The sequence below is a fragment of the Orcinus orca genome, chromosome 20 (assembly GCF_937001465.1).
Source record: "Orcinus orca chromosome 20, mOrcOrc1.1, whole genome shotgun sequence".
In the NCBI taxonomy this organism is placed as follows: Eukaryota; Metazoa; Chordata; class Mammalia; order Artiodactyla; family Delphinidae; genus Orcinus; species Orcinus orca.
The window spans coordinates 17511443-17528475 of NC_064578.1; the positions used below are offsets into that span (position 1 = coordinate 17511443).

At 39.3% G+C, this 17033-nt stretch overlaps 1 protein-coding gene across 3 annotated transcripts in view; it reads right to left on the minus strand.

Moving 5' to 3' along the window:
- The window catches only part of SNTB2 (syntrophin beta 2), a 102155-nt gene that overhangs the window by 53163 nt on the left and 31959 nt on the right, over window positions 1-17033 (minus strand). For all 3 annotated transcript variants that reach the window (XR_004485041.2, XM_033434263.2, XM_004273205.3), the window contains exon 2: window positions 4885-5098. Coding sequence is in view for 2 of the 3 variants with exons in the window: in XM_033434263.2 (XP_033290154.2) it covers window positions 4885-5098 (214 nt within the window). In the remaining variant the exon portion in view is untranslated. The remainder of the gene's footprint in view (window positions 1-4884; window positions 5099-17033) is intronic.

The window sequence follows — 17033 nt, forward strand, 5'->3', positions numbered from 1 at the left end:
TCCTTGTCAGAGTTTTACCAAAGACTATGTGGAAGATTAAGATTTTCAAATAGAAATATGGTCAGTTATATAAGGCTGCAATGTGATAAATATCTTGGTGACAGATGTCCTGATGAACTTATTTTTGTTGTTCCTAAATGAACTGGTTTTCTCCATGGCTTTAAATGTTGCAGCTGTGTTACCTGTCATGACATTTCCTTTGACAGAGCTGAGATAAATTTAAGGATCAAAGAGCTCCAAGTGACTTTACAGATACTATCTTATTTATCCTTGAAGTAAAAGAACAGAGTTGAGCAAGCATTATTATGTCCATTTTACAGAAAGAAAAAAACAGGAGGACAGAGGAATTAAGGGACTTATTTAAGGTCAGAAGGACACCAACAGCACCTATAATAATAATATATTGAGAGCATACTATGCCAATTTTATAATTGTTCTCTTATTTAATCCTCATATAACCTTTCATTTTATACAGGAGGAAACCAAGGCTTATGAAAACAAATAGTCTGCCTAAAGTTACAAAGTCCATCACCCTAACTTCAGTCTAATTACTCAATGCCTCTGAACATTTTTTTTCTACCAAGACACTTAGGATAGATGTTCACATTCCTGTGGGTATAACCAAAGTTAAGTATAATTTTGCCAGGTACCTGCAATTCTACTGCTTTTCTTTTTCTCTAGAAAGCACACTGGAATGCAAGTAAGAGTGACATAAGAATAACCTTGAATCTCTTCCAACTTATATTTTACAAAAAGCAGATCATTTGCAAATTTGGTATTTTTTTTTTCTTTTTTTGACCACGCCATGCAGCATGCTGGATCTTAGTTCCCCAACCAGGGATCGAACCCGTGCCCCCTGCACTGAGAGCACTGCACACGGAGTCTTAACCATGCGACCACCATGGAAGTTCCCAAATTTGCTATTTTAAGTAACTTTGGAAACGAATTACTTTGCAGCATTAAGCCTGATAATCTGCAAAAGCCTAACTCTTCTAAGACCTATCCTTGTAGAGTAATAAGTAGACTGATCATCTTACTGAAGAGCACGGTGTGATACAACTCTTATAGCCCAAACTGCCCTCTTCTGTTGTTTCTGAAAATCTACTTCAAACTTGACCATCCACCAAATGTCTTTAGCATATACGCTAAAGAGAATGCAGCCCCAAGTTTTAATAAAGGTCAAGGTTATTGAGCTCTAAAAGGTCTTAGTGGATGATAAACTAGCACCACTTTCAGCAATACAGCCAAGTCATATCACCTTCCTCCTTCCTTCTCTCCCTCCCACAACCCCAGCGTGCTATAGAAATATATCAGCAGCACTACAGGTGCTGTAGACTGAATGTTTGTGTCCCTGCCTCAAATTCATGTTAAAATCCTAACCCCGGGGCTTCCCTGGTGGCGCAGTGGTTGAGAGTCCGCCTGCCAATGCAGGGGACACGGGTTCGAGCCCTGGTCTGGGAAGATCCCACATGCCGCGGAGCAACTAGGCCCGTGAGCCACAACTACTGAGCCTGCGTGTCTGGAGCCTGTGCTCCGCAACAAGAGAGGCCGCGATAGTGAGAGGCCCGCGCACCACAATGAAGAGTGGCCCCTGCTCACCGCAACTAGAGAAAGCCCTCGCACAGAAACGAAGACCCAACACAGCCAAAAATAAATAAATAAATTAAATTATTAAAAAAAAAGAATATTAACTTTAATTTTACTTGAATGAAACATTTTAAAAATGAAACAGAAATAAAACTATATGGGGGCTTTCCTGGTGGCGCAGTGGTTGAGAGTCCGCCTGCTGATGCACGGGACACGGGTTCGTGCCCTGGTCCGGGAAGATCCCACGTGCCGTGGATCGGCTAGGCCTGTGAGCCATGGCCACTGAGCCTTCGCGTCCGGAGCCTGTGCTCCGCAATGGGAGAGGCCACAACAGTGAGAGGCCCGTGTACCATTAAAAAAAAAAAAAATCCTAACCCCAAATGTGACAAAATTAGAAGATGGGGCCTCTGGGAGGCGATTAGATCGTAAGGGCAGAACCCTCACAGATGGGATTAGTGCTCTCATGAGAGAGACCCCAGGGAGCTGTCTAGATTTCTCTGCCATGTGAGAATATAGGAAGAAAATGACCATCTATGAATCAGGAAGTGGGCCTTCGCCAGACACTAAATATGCCAGTGCCTTGATCTTAGACTTCCAAGGCTTTTCCCTAACTGTGAAAAGTAAATTTCTGTTGTTTATAAGCCACGCAGTTTACGGTATTTTGTTACAGCACCTGAACAGACTAAGACAACAATCTATTCTCATTCTCAGAAATGACTTATAGGGACTTCCCTGGTGGCACAGTGGTTAAGAATCCACCTGCCAATGCAGGGGACATGAGTTTGAGCCCTGGTCCGGGAAGATCCCACATGCCACGGAGCTACTAAGCCCATGTGCCACAACTACTGAGCCTGAGCTCTAGAGCCTGCGAGCAACAACTACTGAAGCCCACACGCCTAGAGCCTGTGCTCCGCAACAAGAGAAGCCACTGCAATGAGAAGCCCACACATTGCAACGAAGAGTAGGCCCCGCTCGCTGCAACTAGAGAAAGCCCGCGTGCAGCAAGACCTAAAGCAGCCAAAAATAAATAAATAAATTTATTTTAAAAAAAAGAAATGATTTATTATGAAAGGACTTAGCCTGAATACTTTCCTCAGCCTGACAATCAGTTGACAAATTTAATGTCTATTTGTTCTCTTTATCACATTGTAACTCTATTCTAATTCCGTCTCTATAGTCCTAACTACATAATTTTTTTAAGTCCATGATTAACAGATCAAAGTCTCTACATAAATATATCTCATTTGAGAAAAAAATTTTAACTTGGATTTAAGAGGCAGAGTTGATTATTTACTTTAAAAATTAGATTTTTTTTTCTTTATTTTTATTGGAGCATAGTTGCTTTACAATGTTGTTAGTTTCTGCTGTACAACAAAGTGAATCAGCCACACATATACATATATCCCCTCTTCCTTGGATATCCTTCCCACTTAGGTCAACACAAAGCAATGAGTAGAGTTCCCTGTGCTTTACAGTCTATTCTCATTAGTTATCTATTTTATACATAGTAGTGTTTATATGTCAATCCCAATCTCCCAATCTATCCCCCCCCGACCCTGGTATGCATAAGTACAAATTAGATTCTTACTGTATGAAAAAAAAAAGCATTTCTTTAAAGATCAAGCTGTTCTGTATTTATATATGCTTCAATATACACACAATCTTTCACAAATAAACCTGTATATAACAAGAAGTAATTTCTATGTCTTGAACTTTTAAAAGAAAGCAAATAAAAACAATACAAATGTATCAGAATGTAATTTTCAAAATATGTATACATGGGAATTCCCTGGCGGTCCAGTGGTTAGGACTCTGCACTTTCACCTCTGAGGGCTCGAGTTCAATCCCTGGTCAGGAAACTAAGATCCCACAAGCTGCATGGCGTGGCCAAAATATATATATATGTATGTAAGTATGTATGTATACAAAGTTAGCAGTTAAGACTTTTTTTTTTTTTTTTTGCGGTACACGGGCCTCTCACTGTTGTGGCCTCTCCCGTTGCGGAGCACAGGCTCTGGACGCGCAGGCTCAGCGGCCATGGCTCACGGGCCCAGCCGCTCCGCGGCATGTGGGATCCTCCTGGACCGGGGCACGAACCCGTGTCCCCTGCATCAGCAGGTGGATTCTCAACCACTGCACCACCAGGGAAGCCCAATTAAGACTTTTTAAGCTACTATTTCTTGAGAACCTACTATATGTTTGGCTCTATACAAAGGGCTTCATGTGTGTTATGCCATTTAATCTGCACACTGAGTTATTCTTTTTTTTTAATCACTGAGAATATGGAGGTTTATAGAGGCGAAGGAACTTGCTCAGAGCCTTCTTTGGAGCAGGTGACCTAGTTTGGATTCAAACCAAGGTCTGTGTGATTGCAGAGCTCAACTCTTTCCAGCATACACATAATATATTATAGAGCAGGAGCTTCCATGTCCCCATGGCCTAAAATGCCCAAGGTCATTCAGCTTCTTGCTGTCTTCTGTGAACCATCCCATCCTGATTAGGCACCTGGCTGTGCATTCAGATCAGAGGAGACCATAAAAGCGAAAGTATATTATAAAAAGCTGGCCCTTAACTATGTCTTTGGACTACTTTCTTTATCTCTTTTTTTCCCCTAATCTCTAACCAGACACTAGGTTTACCAGTACCACGTCATGGCATTAATGAAGACAAAGTCATAGAACCCAAATGGTGATAGAACTAGGAGGGACATTAGAAATTATCCAATCCAATGCTCTCATTTCACAAATGAGGAAACTGAGGTCAAAAGAAGCTAACTTGCCACAGTCACGTTATTAGTTGATGCAGCCTGACCTATAATGAAGATCTCTGATTCTTTTTTCTTTTTTTTTAAGATCTCTGATTCTTTACACTAACCATAGTATAAGGAATTTCCTCCTAGGAGATATTTGTTTAAATTTCTTGGACAAGACTTTTTCTATTATTAAGTAATATTCATAATGAATAAACTAATAGTAACACTCCAGAAAGGTTTAAAATGAAAAGTAGAAGCCTCTTCTTTCCTTCTACCTTCTAATCCCATTTCATTCCCTAGGCATAACCATCATTAAGCTTCTTGTGTGTTCATCCAAAATTGATCTATATATGTACATATATGTGTGAAGTAATTTAAATATGGAAGTACAAAAATGATTCATCTCAGACTGATGTTTTCCTCTATATAATTTAGTCAACAGTCATATTATTGCATAAAAATATGCAAAGGGAGAAAGTAATATTGCAACATATCTGTAAGTTTGCAAAGCTGTGAGTACGATGTTCTCCTTAGGTACAGCTCACCTGTTTTCCAGGTCCGGCATGCTTAGGTTTCTAGCAGCAAAGCACATTTTGAGAGGGATGACCTTCCTGTCCTTGGTGCTGTTCTGGTGTTTTGGAGAACCGGAGTCCTCACTGCCACTAAAGCTTGGTGACTGGGGAGCTGCACCTTCCCATGGCAGATCTGATACTAACGATGGCTTCTTGATATATGGCGTCACTTCTCGGATGAATTTAACTATGAACAAAAATCAAAGAAGAAGGTTAGTATTTTTGCTTCCTATGAAAAATAACAACTGAAATATATACATACACGAACTATCTGGCATGAAGTGAAAAAATACACGAAGTTAAAGAGCCAGCACACAGAATCTCAGGATTGGAGGGTGCTTTAAGAGCATGTAATCCAAATGATATACCACTACTCTATCCTAAAAACTTTAACTTCTGAGTCTTTGCATATTGTTGCTTCTGCTTAGGACTCCTTTCTCCCTTTGTTGGCCTGGCCAACTCTACTCAAGAGTCACCTCCTCAGCAGCCTTTCCTGTTCACTCTCTCCAGGGTATTACCATTACTCTTCTGTAGCAACTTCTAAGCACCCTGGGTTGTAATCCTCTGTTAATACTTCAGTTCCCTGCTGGCTGCGAGTTCCCCAAAGGCAGGGTTTACAATTTATTCAATCTTGGTGTCTAAAATCCAGACCAGTGGCTACTCAGTAAATGTTTGAATAAATGAGTGAAGGAAAAAATGAACAATTAAATACCTGAATTATCTCAGTAGTTGGCCATCATGAATGAATCTGGATAGATTCAGTACCTCCTGAGACAGCCCCATCTAGCTTTAGACAACTCAACATTTAGAAACTTGAAACTTCCACCCATTGGTTTGCTGACTACAGAAGCCATATAGAACAAACTTAATCTCTTCCACATGAGAACCCTTCAGATATCTGAAGACTGAGATGATCTCTCTGTTCTCCAGACTAAGCTATGTATCTCTACTTCAATTCGATTCAACTCAGTCAACATTTTCAGCTACCTTCCAAGTATCAGGCATTAGGCTAGCCACTGAGAATACAAGAGCAACTTAGGCATGGACCCTGCCTTCAAAGAATGCCCAGTCTAGTAAGGGAGACAGCTTTGGAAACGAACCATTATAGCTTTGAAAAACAAGTACAAAAACATAGTCAAAAACAAGGTATTTCTATTAACAGTAGCCCCAAATTAAGATACAGCTTTTAATATATGTGGAACGTTTTTCTTTTAAGTTCAATTTTAAGACATATAAAATACTTCTTTTACCTCATTCATGACTGGAAACTACTATCATTTGAAGCACTGTGCTCTAATTTCAAAAACTAGATAAACTGAAGATTATTAAATCCTTTTTTAGTAAAATCTTAAAAAGCATTAAAATGTCAATAAATCGTTGAATGTAGATAAATCGGTCACCATTTCCTCTTCTAACATCAATATATGTTACATCAGTAATCTACCTCCTCTAAAATTCCACTGTGGTAGGTCATTAGAGTAGTATCATGGGAACTGAAAAACTAGAAAGATATGATCATTATCAATGCTTATCAATGTCATAATAGCTAGTATTAATATTTTATAGCATTAGAAGCTTTACAAGCCTATGAAACTTTACTAAGAAATAGATTACTAAATCTAAAAAATAATCAGCTATGTTTCTAAAAACATAGCTAACAAGTCTTTAGAATATTGTTTCTTTTTTGAATAGGTAATACATGCATATAAAACAAAATTCAGGGTTTCTCTGGTGGCGCAGTGGTTAAGAATCCACCTGCCAATGCAGGGGACAAGGGTTCGAGCCCTGGTCCGGGAAGATCCCACATGCCGAGGAGCAACTAAGCCTGTGCGCCACAACTACTGAGCCTGCGCTCTAGAGCCCGCGAGCCACAACTACTGAGCCCGTGTGCCACAACTACTGAAGCCTATGTGCCTAGAGCCTGTGTTCTGCAACAAGAGAAGCCACTGCAATGAGAAGCATGTGCACCGCAATGAAGAGCAGCCCCCGCTCGCTGCAACTAGAAAAAGCCCGCACGCAGCAACAAGGGCCCAATGCAGCCAAAAATAAATAAAATAAATAAATTTTTTTAAAAGGAGAGAAAAAAACAAAATTCAAAAAGTATAAAAGGTTTTATGATAAACAGTATGTATTTCTAGCAGCCCAATTCCCATCCCTGGAGGCAATTACTGTATGGTCTTCCAGCAACAGGCTAAGCATGTATGAAAATAGACACACATACGTGTGTATATACATAAATACACACAATGGTAGTATATTATGCTTACTGTTTCCACATCTTGCTTTTTTAACTTAGTAATATTGATGATAATCTTTTATAAGCATAGCATCCTACCACTCACTCTACATGATGTGGTGACAGAGAGGCCTTTGGAATCAGACCTTGTTCAAATACTAACTACTAACTGTGCTTGCTACTTCAGAGCTATGTGACCTCACTTGACAGTCCTGAAGTCCTCATCTATATAAAATGGCAGTAACACTAAGCAAGTAAAAATTCTAGGCACATGCTAAACATTCAATAAATAGTAGGCGCCTTTCTTCTCCTTCCCTAATTTAAAAAGCTAGAAAAGTTAAAAATTTTAAACAGCAATCAGAAGAGGCAACATTATTTTCCTATAAGTTATTCAAGAAGATCTGCTGAAGTTAAGCATAATTCTAGAAAATATAATAATGCTAATGCCAACATTTAGAAAAAGTTTGTGTGTGTTTGTATGTGTGTGTGCTTTCTATGTATAGTTATAATATGTGTATTTCTAGGTGGAGAGAGTAAAAGCTAACTGCTTCAGGTCACCAAGGAGATTTTTTTCATCCTAGAAAAAACGAGCAGGGGCGCAACCAGTGTATCCTTTGAGCAGCTGACTCAGGCATTTCAATACATGCTTTAGTTTAGCTTTGTGCTTTCAAGAGAGAATTAGATCACAATAATTTTGGCAGAAATTCTTACAGTTTCTAGTCACTGCCAATGGCAGAGAGTTACTTTTTAAACATTTATGGCAGTATACTAACTTTTGGGCTACCAACTGGGGGAAACTAAAGACATTCTAAATGACTACTCCTGAATACTACAGTGGTTAGAAAGCCCGCTTTATGATATACTCAGAAGCTTGTTTGATCACAGAGTAGCATCAGTGAGTTGATTACTACACATATTTAAATAAAATAGACATACACACATAGCCTATTGCATGGCCTTATTAAAAGAGCAATGAGTTTCACTTGAGTTGATGACAATGGCACCCATACCCCCATCTAACTGGTTATCCATAATGGCTGGAGAACCATAAATAGACATCTGTTTCTAATTTACCTGAGATTCAGGAAAGGTGAAAAGTTAAGTGTGCTCTGTCTGAGTCCTGGTCTTAGACCTCCCCTGTTGCCACAGTGCATTAACCTGGATACCCGGCAGGATAAGCAAAGCCTCTACACCACCACATGGCATTCAGGTCAACTCAGAAACCGTGATATGGGGACTTCCCTGGTGGTGCAGTGGTTAAGAATCCGCCTGCCAATGCAGGGGACACGGGTTCGAGTCCTGGTCCGGGAAGATCCCGCATGTCGCGGAGCTACTAAGCCCGTGTGCCACAACTACTGAGCCTGCACTCTAGAGCCCGCAAGCCACAACTACTGAGCCTGCGCACCTAGAGCCCGTGCTCCGCAACAAGAGAAGCCACTGCAATAAGAAGCCCGTGCACCACAGTGAAGAGCAGCCCCCACTCGCCACAACTAGAGAAAGCCTGCACGCAGCAACGAAGACCCAAAGCAGTCAAAAAGAAATATAAATTAATAAATTATTAATAATAATAATAATAAACGTGATATGGGACTTCCCTGGTAGTCCAGTGGGTAAGACTCTGTGCTCCCAATTCGGGGGGCCCGAGTTCGATCCCTGGTCGGGGAACTAGATCCCACATGCTGCAACTAAGACCCAGTGCAGCCAAAATAAATAAATAAATAAAAATAAAATCTTTACATAAATTTAAATAAAAGAAACTGTGATATATTTCAGAGTTATTTCACTTTTCCTGATAGTTAAAGATCGTCCTCAAAATGCTTAAACTCTGATGTTTATAGTATTTTAGGTGTTTAGTTGCTGAAGTTAATCTTTCTTTTACGCACTGCTCGCTCTTATTGAAAATGAAGGGGGTTCTCCCCCACCCTAAAATCATCACTATAATCCCTTCTCTTTAGTGACAACAAACATATACATGTACTGTACACACACCTGGAAAGACATCTGCGAAGATTTTCAGCAAAACATCAATAGTGCCTAGAAATATGCATAGGACTGCCTTTGATGAGCCCATATCATTTATACAAAAAACAAACAAACTTATTTAAGAAAGGAAGAAAATTTATTCCGAAAACTTGCTCAAACTTTAAACATGGAACCACCTTAAACTAAAACCTTGCTGAACCTTCTAAAACTATAATGCACGGGATAGGATCCAAGATTCAACTGATTCTTACTGAATTCCATGCTCTAATGAATAAGGTTACAGGGGTCCATGTATATTAACAAGGTACACTGCTATCCTGGTTTGGGGCATTAGGCAGCATCTGATTTTAAACTGATGCCATTTATGTGGCTTTTAAAAGCTTATCCAAAAGATACTTTACAGTGCAGAAGTAGCCTACGGCTATAAACACAAGTATTCTGGTATATCAATCACCTTCCCTTATAAACATCAATCTCTCATATAATCATTATTTTCCTCTCTAATTTCTAATGCTTATCGTTTTCTTATCTCTTCAAGTGACCTTTACTATGAGTTTAAGTGAAACTAAATGGATCAGACAATGTATGGAGAATTGTGCCAATATTTCCCCTGCTTTTGCAAACAAGTTTGTTTCTGATCTATCTATCTATCCTTAGGGTGGAAGAGCTGGCTTTTCATTTGTCTCACAAGTGAGTTACGATGACATCACTGTTCAAGTATTCTCCCAAGAAGTTTCTCCTTGACCTCATCCCAAGCTCCTCCCCCAAATCAAGAATCTGATAGATGGCCACCAAAAGCATTAGGGAGGAATTACTTTATTTTTCATAAAAAGCCTTTTACATTCTCAACTTGCAGGTGTCTTTCAGCTCAAGTCTCTTGCCATTTAGGGTCTGAGTAGGCTGCACAGTCTAGGTTTTGGTGATGTAAACCCTATACGTGTTCAGAGTGACTCTGGTTTCATTATACCTTTCCATTTTAAAGTATCAATAACATTGCACATTCTCTAACTTATTGAGCTCCTGCTATGTGCCAGGAACTGTTTTGGGAACCTAGAATAATATATCCATGAACAAGACATGCAAAAATAAAAAAGGATAAATGTAATGAATAAGTAAATTATATTCTAGAAAAACAAAAACTTACATTCACATAAACTTATGTTTATATATGTTCACATATATGACTGTTTTTTTATCAGCTCTATTCCTAGTGCCCAAACTGGAAACAACCCAAATTTCCTTTAATGGGTGAATGGATAAATTGCAGTACAGCCAGGAACAGAATATTACTTGGCAATGAAAAGGAAAATGAGAGGCATCCCTGGTGGCGCAGTGGTTAAGAATCTGCCTGCCAATGCAGGGGACATGGGTTCGAGCCTTGGTCCAGGAAGATCCCACATGCCGTGGAGCAGATAAGCCCGAGAGCCACAACTACTTAGCCCACGTGCCACAACTACGGAAGCCCACGTGCCTAGAGCCCATGCTCCTCAACAAGAGAAGCCACGGTAATGTGAAGCTCACGAACCGCAACAAAGAGTAGACCCCGCTTGCCGCAACTAGAGAAAGCCTATGCACAGCAACAAAGACCCAACGCAGCCAAAAATAAATTAAAAAATAAAAAAAAAATTTTTTTTAAAAAAAGGAAAATTAACTGAGCAACTTGGATGAATCTCAAAGGTATTATGCTGAGTAAAAGAAGCCAGTGTCAAAAGGTTACATACTGCATGATTCTATTACTGAAAAGACAAAAGTGTATGAAGACAGGCATGGGGAAGGTGTGATGAGTTTTTTTTGAGCGTAGAACTAGCCTATATCCTTATTGTGGTGATGGTCACAAGAATTTACACATGGGTTAAAATTCACAGAAGTGTATACCATATGGGAGGGGAGCCAATTTTACTGCATAATTTAAAAATTAAAATTAAAATAAGTAAATTATTGGGGCTTCCCTAGTGGCGCAGTGGTTGAGAGTCTGCCTGCTGATGCAGGGGACACGGGTTCGTGCCCCGGTCCGGGAAGATCCCACATGCTGAGGAGCGGCTGGGCCTGTGAGCCATGTCCCCTGAGCCTGCGCGTCCGGAGCCTGTGCTCCACAACGGGAGAGGCCACAACAGTGAGAGGTCTACGTACCACAAAACAACAACAACAAAAAAAAGTAAATTACATAGTAAGTTATGAAAAATTAAGTGTTATGGAAAAGGGTAAACAGTAAGGGAAGGCAGATCAGAGTGCTGCAAGGGGGTCAATTTGCGACTGTAAATAAGGTGGTTAGGTGAGCCGCCTTATGAAGACATTTGAGCAATGACTTAAAGAAGGTGGGGAGTCAGTCAAGGGAATATTTGGGAGAAGCATTCCAGATGAGAGAAAAGTGTTAAATTAAGTAAGGCCAGTGTGACTAGCACAGGGTAATAGAGGGGGAAAGAGAGAAAAGAGGGGCATAAGGGTAGAGGGAATGGGAGGCAGCTCATGTAGGTCAGTGTAAGGACTGTGGCTTTTATTCTGAATTGGGAAGCCATTGGGAGGTTTTAAGCTGAGCAGCGATATAATCTAACTTGTATTTTAATCATTCTAACTACTTTGTTGAAAATAGAGTGAAAGAGGGTAAGGGCAGAAGCAGGAAGACCAATTGGGAGGTTATTAGAGGGGAGAGATTATGGTAGTTAGACCAGGGTGATAGGAGTGGAGGTGAGAAGGGTCAGATTCTCTACTGAAGGTAGATCTACTCGGATGCCCTGATAGACTGGAGAAGGGGGGTTGATTTATCCTTAGGGTGGATAAGGGGGCTGAGGAGAAGAGAAGGAAGAGCAAAAGGGACAGGAGACCCACGAGAGACAAGTCTTCCATAGAAATACCAGCCTAAATTAGTACCAAGTTTACCCAAACTGGAAAATGCCTTGTCTTGATCTTACTCTCCCTGACTTGGTTCCTTCCTCTCTTCACCACTCCTTGAAAATAAAAACTTTATGCCTGCTGTTTCTATTTTCTTCTTTTGCTCCTTAATCTCTTCTGAATAAAACTACATTCTAAAGACTAGCTCATGTTTTCTTACTCACCCAATCTAAAGGCCCTTTTTCTCAATCCCTATTCTTGACCATTCCAACATCTGACAATACACTCTATCAACTGTTTTTACTCCTCCTTTCTGGCCATTTATTTTCTAATGCCTGCTTTCTCCTCCTAGCCATACAGTGTATCTGTTCCCCAAGGCTCTGATTTTAGCACTTCCTGCTCACTTTATCCTCTACTCTCTAGCAACTTTTTTTTTTAATATTTATTTATTTGGCTGCACCGGGTCTTATTTGTGGCAGGCAGGCTCTTCAATTGCGGCTCCAGGTCTCCTTAGTTGCGGCATGTGGGCTCCTTAGTTGTGGCATGTAAACTCCTGATTGCGGCATGCATGTGGGATCTAGCTCCTTGACCTGGGATCGAACCCCGGCCCCCTGCATTGGGAGTGTGGAGTCCTATCCATTGCGCCACCAGGGAAGTCCCTCTCTAGCAACTTTCAGTGCTGGATCTTTAGATTTAACATACATCTCGAGAACCAATTTCACTTGTTGGCCCTGATTTCTTTCACCAGAGTGCTGCCCCAACCCTTCAAACTTAACATATGCCCATGTGAACCGATTTTCATTATCTTTAATCTCCTCCTGTGTGCATTGCTTTAGTTATTAGAATTAGCAGCACCATCTTCCTAGCCACACAGTGGCTAAACCAGTAGTGTAGCAAGTCTGGTGTAAAGTCCAATAATCTGAATTTTATTAAAGCTCCCCCAGGTGGTTGATTCTCATGCCCATGATGCTTTGGGAACAACTTCTCTAAACCTTTGTAGACTCCTCCCTCTCCCTAGCCCCCACATCCAATCAAGTGCCAAACCATCTCATCCCACCTCTGCAGTTTTTCTCTAATCTACCTACTTCCCTCAATTCCCACTACCGACATGCTCTGGATCACCCAAACCACTGTAATGGCCCCACTTTTTTTGGTAATTGTGGTAAAATACATATAACATAAAATTTACCATTTTAACTGTTTTTTACGTGTACAGTTCAGTGGCATCAAGAACTTTCACACTGTTGTGCAACCATCACCTCCATCCATCTCCAGAACTTCTTCATCTTCCCATACTGAAACTCGGTACCCTTTAAACAGTAACTCCCCACTCCCTTTCCCCCAGCCCCTGGCAACCACCATTTTACCTTCTGCTGGCCTTATCCTTTCCCCTCAGATAATTACACTGGCAAATACTGAAAAGAAAATGAAAACAAATATAAAAATTCCTGACTCTACCCCATCTCCTTCCACATGTTTTAGTCCTTTACTTAACATGGTAACATACATCTTCCCATGTTAAACAAACTCTTCATAAGCATCATTCAAAAATAGCTATAGAGCATTCCATTGTGTTTACCATAATTTATTTAGGCGTTCCCTAATTTATTGGGCACTTACTTTAAATAATGCTATAATAAATATATTTTTCAGGAGAGAAATTACTGTGTCAAAGGAATATTTAAGACTCATGATAAATATTGCAAATTTCTCCCCAAAAGGATTATACCATTTTATACTCCCACCAGCAGTATATGAGCATGTCCACATCAGTAGACTTGTCAACAGGAAGTTACCTTATTTAAAACAATCTTCGCTATTTTAATGGGTGAAAAATGGTATGTATATATGGCAACCCAATCTTAATCTGCTTCAACAAATACAGGATGTTATTATTTTCTTCTCTTTAAAAGCAGGAAATTCATGTCTCTACATTTTTTTGTCTGAAGACACGGGAGGAGTGATTTGTGAGTTATGACAGTGAGGAGTTACAGAACGATCACCAGAACCTTAAATCTAACACAGATTTGAGCAATACTTCTTTGGATTTGCTGTACTAGCATTTCCAAAGTCATACTTAATTTCCCATTATTGCCTTCTCATTTAACTCTGTGAAGTTAGCTCCTTTTTTCTTGCTAGTCATCAGGAGGAAAAAATCCCCAGCAAAGAAACCAAGCATGTCCTCAGAAGCTGTACATGTGCTTATGTGATTTCAATGTTCTGCCTTTTTTTTTTTTTTTTTTTTTGGTACGCGGGCCTCTCACTGTTGTGGCCTTTCCCGTTGCGGAGCACAGGCTCTGGACACGCAGGCTCAGCGGCCATGGCTCACGGGCCTAGCCGCTCCGCGGCATGGGGGATCTTCCCGGACCTGGGCACGAAGCCGTGTCCCCTGCATCGGCAGGCGGACTCTCAACCACTGCGCCACCAGGGAAGCCCCAATGTTCTGCTTTAAAAACATAACTATAGTTTGTGCTTGTCCTGAGATTTTCAGATCACTTCATTACCCATCTTTCCTTCTCCACATCACTCCAAGGCCTGTCCAAGTCAATAAAAATAGGAGATATATTCTTTCTGAGGATCTCAAATTACTACCAAGATGACATGGAGAATTCAAGTTTCCCTTTAAACCTCTTAGCTACAGTGGAATAAATCCAAACAAACCAGAAATAAGGTATCTCTGAAATTTGTCCCCAGCAATTAAAATTTCAGGATTTTAAAATTATGGCCCTTTATAATAAATTTATGCAAACTGGCAAAAAGATATTTTTTTGGCCTCAATCAAATTCCAACATGGATATCTATTACTTTTATTCAAAAGTATTAGCTTTCATGCTTTTATGTATTCAAACATAGAACAAACTAGATTGAAATAATTTGGGTCTTTGGACTCTTTACTGTGTAATTTCTCCTTGGTAGTCTTCTTCAACTACTAATCTTATATGGTAAAACCAGTTGTGGGTCATTTATAAAGTAAATATTTAAAAAATGAATTTAAAGTGATTTTCTTTGGAATGTTTCTTCAAACTGCAAAAGAATATGCAAGCTTTTCAATTTTTTATTAAAAAATAGTTTAAACACCTTAGGTTTGCATTTTTAAATGTTTTTGTAAGGAAGACAGCTACCGGCAGATTTCCCCGTGGAAACTGCTAAATAGTAAGTATGTGTGTTTAGAATCCTTTATATAACTAACCCATAAACAGGAGACACTGCATTTGAAAAATTACTTCAAATTACATATTTTTCTTTTCCTTTTGGTGTTGAGATTTATATTTATTTCCTATGACAGATCTCTGTTTTTATAAGTCAATTCTACTTTTAGTACTTCTCCCTCCCCTGAAAGGAAGTACTGCTTTATGTGAAACAATGGTCCAATCTGTTTCATACCCTTCTTGCTTACTTCAAAACATACAAAGCAGAGAACTGTTGACAACAATAGAAAAGTCTTGACCATCTATAGGATTAGAAAAAATAGAAAGATAAAGACTTTAATTTCATTTTCACTAGAGTAGAGGCAGTGAGAAAGGCAATTTGCATAAGGCTGCTTAGGAATAATTTATATTGCTTATTAGTCTCCTGCTGAAATATGAAAGCAGAGGCTAGTTTTGCTCTGTTGTTTTTTTAATAAACCCTATCAGATTCTTAAAAACATCGTAAAATGACTCAAACTCTGTAAAACCAAAGGTAAAACTAAGGGTACCAGAGTTGCTAAGTGAAAAAAGTAAGCTCTCAGTTTTATGTTTTAAAAAATTATATAAACATTTGTATGTTCATAAAGTACTTAAGAAAAATATGCCAATTCGCACCAGGGCATGGAAGCAACCTAAGTGTCCATTGACAGATGAACTGATAAAGAAGCTGTGGCACATATATACAACTGAATATTACTCAACCATAAAAAGAAACAAAATTGAGTTATTTGTAGTGAGGTGGATGGACCTAGAGTCTGTCACACAAAGTGAAGTAAGTCAGAAAGAGAAAAACAAATACCATATGCTAACACATATATATGGAATCTAAAAAAAAAAAACGTTCAGAAGAACCTAGGGGCAGGACAGGAATAAAGACGCAGACGTAGAGAATGGACTTGAGGACACAGGGAGGGAGAATGGTAAGCTGGGATGAAGTGAGAGAGTGGCATGGACATATATACACTACCAAATGTAAAATAGATAGCTAGTGGGAAGCAGCCACATAGCACAGGGAGATCGGCTCAGTACTTTGTGACCACCTAGAGGGGTGGGATAGGGAGGGTGGGAGGGAGATGCAAGAGGGAGGAGATATGGGGATATATGTATATGTATGGCTGATTCACTTTGTTATAAAGCAGAAACTAACACACCATTGTAAAGCAATTATACGCCAATAAAGATGTTAAAAAAAGTAAACAAACAAAAAATGCCAATTCGCTAATAATGGTTATATCTACATTGCAATTACAGTGATTTCTATTTTTGAAGTTAACTATTTCTACAATGTTTGAACTTTTAAATAATAAGCATATGTTCTATTAAATAATAATATTAATTTTAAATATATGCCATCAAATAACAAAGAAAAACACAGATTAGAACATAATTTCAGAAAAAGATTCAATAGCAGAAACAACGACAATGGGGGAAAAGTCACTATTCAATAAATGCTGAAAGAACAGTGGGGTATCAGTGTGCAATTGTCTTATATCTGTATCTCACACCCTACAATGCATTTGCTAACCTACAGTTGATGCCCTTTGGATAATTTTCGTAAAATCACTGAAGTGTAAATACAGAGCAACAAATTTTAAAGTCAAATGAATTTCAGTTCAAGTCTTGATATTACCATTTAACTTTTGAGAGGTTTGAAGCACATAATTTACTTGTCTGAGCCTCAGTTTCCACATTTGTTAAACATTGAATACCACCTTCAAATGGCTGTTGTGGGAATTAAATGAGATAATGTATGAAAAGTGCCTAGGCCTGTGTTTGAGTGTTGGAAGTACTGAATATCAGTGCGTATTTGAGTGTACAATTAATACAATATACTCTGGACAAAGTATAGTAGAGTAGACAGAGGCTAAGATATGAAATTAAATAGA